At 43.5% G+C, this 4,944-nt stretch overlaps 1 protein-coding gene across 1 annotated transcript in view; it reads right to left on the bottom strand.

The window, feature by feature from the left end:
* runx3 (RUNX family transcription factor 3) overlaps nucleotides 1–3,610 on the bottom strand; it is a 4,758-nt gene extending 1,148 nt beyond the window's left edge. Inside the window, exons 1-3 of the mRNA XM_056591186.1 lie at nucleotides 2,178–3,610; nucleotides 1,266–1,422; nucleotides 1–326 (exon numbers count right to left, since the gene is read on the bottom strand). The exon at nucleotides 1–326 is cut by the window's left edge and continues 1,148 nt beyond it. Of these exons, the coding sequence (XP_056447161.1) occupies nucleotides 136–326; nucleotides 1,266–1,422; nucleotides 2,178–2,435 (606 nt within the window). The 5' untranslated portion in view covers nucleotides 2,436–3,610 and the 3' untranslated portion in view covers nucleotides 1–135. The remainder of the gene's footprint in view (nucleotides 327–1,265; nucleotides 1,423–2,177) is intronic.
* Between the last annotated feature and the right edge of the window lie 1,334 nt (nucleotides 3,611–4,944).

Raw genomic sequence — 4,944 nt, forward strand, 5'->3', positions numbered from 1 at the left:
ACGATGACTGTACTTATTTATAGGCCATTCATCTACAGTACCCTGCCTCAGATAGACATAGACACTTTTTTTTTTGCAATACTACCAATATAGAGCATCGAACAGTGGCATTATTGTACTCAATCATCATTCAAATCAACGCATGTGTGCCAGGTCTGTGTTTGTATGCCCGTTTGTGTTGTGTGTAGGCCCAGCGTGTACTGTGTGTAGTGTGAACTTACTGCGTGGCTCCCTTGGCCCGTCCACGGTGACTTTGATGGCGCGGTGGTAAGTGGCCACTTGGGGAGGGCCCGTGAAAACGGTTATGGTCAGGGTGAAACTCTTTCCTGCGTAAAACGCAAAACAAAGGAGCGCTTTAGACAGACGGATAAGTTTGAGGAATTACGAATTAACACATGGTTTAAAAATACGTTCATGTGCGACTGAAATGACACAAACGTTGAATTACTACTGACATCTTTTTTTATCAATCCAGATTGTCAAAAAAAAATATCACAGAGACAACCAGTTTATCAACCACGCGTCTTCCCACAGCACAGCGCATCTCGTCTGCTATTGGTCCGTGGTTATGAAGCGGCGCACTCATATAAAAGGCGTCTCTTGTTAAAAAAATAAACGGTGGGAGAAAAAATCACCCACCATGAGTAGGGGGGGTAATTGTCGAGTTAAATGAAAGGACACTTTTAATTCGAAGACCCGAATGTATACCATTAGTCAGACGGCTATTTCAAGTTCCACATTTAATAGGAATAAGGGAGTGTACTCGGGCAAGATGCCGCGGAATAATAATACGAGGGAAACGGATTAAAGGTCCGAGGAATTTTAGAAATGTCACTTCTCCTTGTATAGAGCCGTGCGAACAGGCGCACCTTTAAAAATGTAGAAATGTGGAGCTGACAGTTTGCTTGGTTGAGCTGTTTATTTAGCCAGCACCTCAACATGTAATGGCCTCTTGTGCAGAAAGCGCCAATTGCTCTCCACGGTTACCGACCTTAATGAGACAGAAATAGCCTTCATTTACAGTCCGGATCACGGCCGCAATGTTTGATATTTTCCCCCCTCAAGCCACTGAGGGCAAATCCCGCGAGAAATAAAAAAGAATATATATTTTTTAAAAACTAAAATAATGGCTATTAGTCCTATCATTTAGGCTTTATTTTATTTTTTATGTGACAAAATATGTCAGTCCTCCCCAATCGGTGAACAGAAGAACCACATTAAGTGACTGTAACTCAAACCCAGTGAAGATGATGTGAGCGTCTCACCTCGCCCGCTCCTGCCCACGAAGCGCAGGTCGTTGAAGCGTGCCACCTGGTTCTTCATGACCGCGGAGGCGTTGCGCAGCTCGGCCGAGTAGTTCTCGTCGTTCCCGGCCATCACCGTGACCAGCGTGCCGTCGGGGACGTCACCCAGCGCGACCACCTGCGATAGAGGAACATGGGTCACACTGGGTCACTAACTGGGTCACTAACACACAAACACACACGCACAGACACGCATAACCAGAACCCGAATACAGTTGTCCTACAAAAAAAGATGGCCTATAAAAAAAGATGAAACACCTTTTGTTTGCAAACATTTGAAACTATATTTTGATGAGCGTGATAAATCGTGTGCCTTCTGACCTGTAGGCCTACTTACCACATTTAAATTATAGGCCTACAAATAGATTATGTAGGCTGGATAATACGTATGAAGTCTAATGTTTTTTTGTTTAACACGTCGGTGCACTAAATATCCTGTCTCCTTGTAGTGTGATTCAAAACGACATTGCTTGCGGTCATCCAAAAACCGCAAAAAACTTGAAATCAAATTCATTAAATGATGATGAAAATAGTTCAACGCAATGCCACTTTTTTTGTAATCGATTAAATTTCGCATTCATTATTCCCCAGGCTGTCTTGCAAAGAAAGAAATTAATATACAAAAAGAGCAATATAGTCGGTATCTAAGCCTGATTAATGTTTAATGTGTTTTAAAGCACATAAGCAGACAATAAAAGCCTATTAAACATTTCAGTCCGAGCAAAAATATATTAGGCATAGCCTACTAATAAATAAACAAAGGCCTTTTGCCATATTTACCCGGCCTTCCCATTATTAGTCACTCTTACTTTAACTTCACCACATGGATGGTGAGAATATTTAAAACGCCAGTATGATCCACAGATGCTTTACCTTGAAGGCCACCGGCAGCGTCTTGTTGCACCTCCAGTGTGAGGGCAGCACGGAGCACAGGAAGTTGGGGCTGTCCGTGCGGACCAGCTCCCCGGCATGGTCCGCCAACACGTCCGCTACATTCCGGGTGTCCGGTCGCGACCGGAGCGGGCCCGGGTTGGACATTGTCCCGTTGCCCTCTCCGATCTTGCTGCAGGGGAAGGACGTGGAGGGCGGTGTAAACCGTCTGGTAGGCATGTTGTCTACGGGAAGAATCATCACAACAACCGGGAGTCAAGTCCAAAGGCAGACGTTGTTGGGTCAGAGGAGAGGACGCGGAACGCTTGGTATGACAAACGCAGCTTTCTTTTCCCGCTTTTCAGGGATGAGTGACTGGCCTCAGCCGAGTCCAGTGGTGGAGCGCAGGGTGGACGGGAGACGCGGGAGGCGCACAGCCTTCGCTGGATGAGACCACACACCAAAGTAAAAGATTTTTTTCTAAAATAAAAAGAAAGCCCGGTTACATTGGTCGACCATGTGAAACGTATCACCCCGAAAACATGGGTTGTTTTCAGTTTCACTCAACAGACCTGGAACCCAGGCGCACTCCAAAGTCTCTCAAGAGGTGGTGCGGTGAATTGACCTATCGACACATTAATGTGCCGTTTTTCTTGACTTCAAAACACGATGTGACTGTAAGAGCACCCTAGGAGGTATATTAACCCAATAACTCGATCCCTGATTTCGAATGAGCGAGTTATACAAATTATTAATATCCGGAAGAAAATAACTGGCTAGTTGTTGCCAGTGCTGCAAGTCCCAGTTGGCTACTGTTGTTAAAAATCGCTATCCAGGTGACTGGCTTGCTTGCGTGCTGATAGTCTACTAGTTCATCAAGTCCACGGAATAAGTGGATGCGCGTCTCTTCGGGTTTGCACCGCAGTCCGCAGTCACCAATGTCCTTTGCGTAAAGTCAGCAGCTCTCTTTCTTAAAACCGACGATCGAAACCCGGATATCTAAGACAACAGATGATACAGAAGTGTCCAACTGTATTGTTATTTTGTTCTTGTATGTTCTTTAAAGTTCTACCAACGTTATCTTCAAATGGGAAACCACCAAAAAATCCACAGAACTGCGTGTCTGCCGACTTGCGCGGAAAGAATGGTCCTCTTTTGGAGTTGAATTTCCTTTAAAGTTGTACTTTGCGCATGTAACGCACGAGAACGAGCGCAGCAGATGAAGTGTGAGCGCGAGTGAAGAGTGCAGTGATATTATTTACCCAAGTCATTTTAGTCTTTGGTGGTTGGGAGGAGTGTGGCGATGATCTCGACCAATCAGTCGGCTGGGTTGGGCTTTCATTAAACCAATCAAACTCCCTAAAAAAGCAGACGCGCTTCACCTTGTTTCTGTTCTGTCACTTAGGGTATGAATTATTGATACAGGACTGTATCTCTGTTTTGTTTTAATAAAACCATATCCATGGGCCTATGCAGCCTATTTAGGGAACACTTAACAGAAAACAAATAGGCCTACATGCAAAAGTTAAATCAAAGTAACAGGCCGATGAGTTTGGGCCCGTTGATTCCAAAGTAGTGCAATTATACCTTAAGGCATCTCCCTCAGACTGCGATAGACTACGGGAAGATTAAGACAAGGTAGCCTACCTATCACTTATACCGTACGATATTAGATTTGATCGATGTGATTAGGGTCAAATGTTGTTTCGATTATTAGCCTGTGTGTAGACCTACAATACTCCAAACCCGCACAATAAATAAATATGTAAATGAATAAATTAGTAAATGTAAAAAATAAAAATAGATATATAAAGTCGAATGATTTTACACTTAACTATTCGAGAAAATGTTTGTGCTCATTTGAGGATGGGACTAGGCATATGTTATAAAGAGAAGCCAGCAGACGACGACACTTCATGATGGGTGTTTTATTTAGATTTTAGATAATTTATCAGGCCTTCACCAGTCTACTCGCACACACTCACCAAGACACACTTTTTAATTTAGAAGTCGTTACTTACAAAACTTAAGCCACACCATTTTATCCCACCGAATCTTCAGCGGTAAGCACTTATTTAATGCGAGCAATTGTGGTTCTGAGTAGATTTATCCCACATATTTAATTCAACTTAATTACTGATGAATTAAAGAAAAAAACACAGCTAAATAATCACCAGAGCTGATCAAACAGCACACAACCGCTGCACCACCAAGTCGCCCAGGGCCGTTTGAGTTCTAATCAGAGAACAGCGGAGGTATCCTATGAGGTTGTGGCACAAATGAAGGCACACCCTGCGGTGTGTGTGTGTGTGTGTGTGTGTGTGTGTGTGTGTGTGTGTGTGTGTGTGTGTGTGTGTGTGTGTGTGTGTGTGTGTGTGTGTGTGTGTGTGTGTGTGTGTGTGTGTGTGTGTGTGTGTGTGTGTGTGTGTGGGGCTGCCTGTCATGCCGCTTGCAGACACTAGTAGGCGCGTTTGTCTTTTGAATAGCTCTAAGATGAAACGGAGCTAATGACTTTTCATAACTGGATAGCGAACGCATATTTAGCGTGTACTGATACGGTGCAACGGGAATAATTTATTTTCTCTATATCAATTAAGAGAACCGCATTTTAGTTTTATGGAGGTCGCTGTACAGGCTTGTGTTGTTATTGGGCCTGACTAATCAGTTCCATGCATGCTTATTGATATTCATATGAAAGGCCATAATCTTTGTGATTTTCCCTCAGTTTTAAAACTGAAAATTGAAAAAACAATTGTCAGTGTTGATCATT

The sequence above is a fragment of the Gadus chalcogrammus genome, chromosome 5 (genome assembly GCF_026213295.1).
Source record: "Gadus chalcogrammus isolate NIFS_2021 chromosome 5, NIFS_Gcha_1.0, whole genome shotgun sequence".
Lineage (NCBI taxonomy): Eukaryota > Metazoa > Chordata > Actinopteri > Gadiformes > Gadidae > Gadus > Gadus chalcogrammus.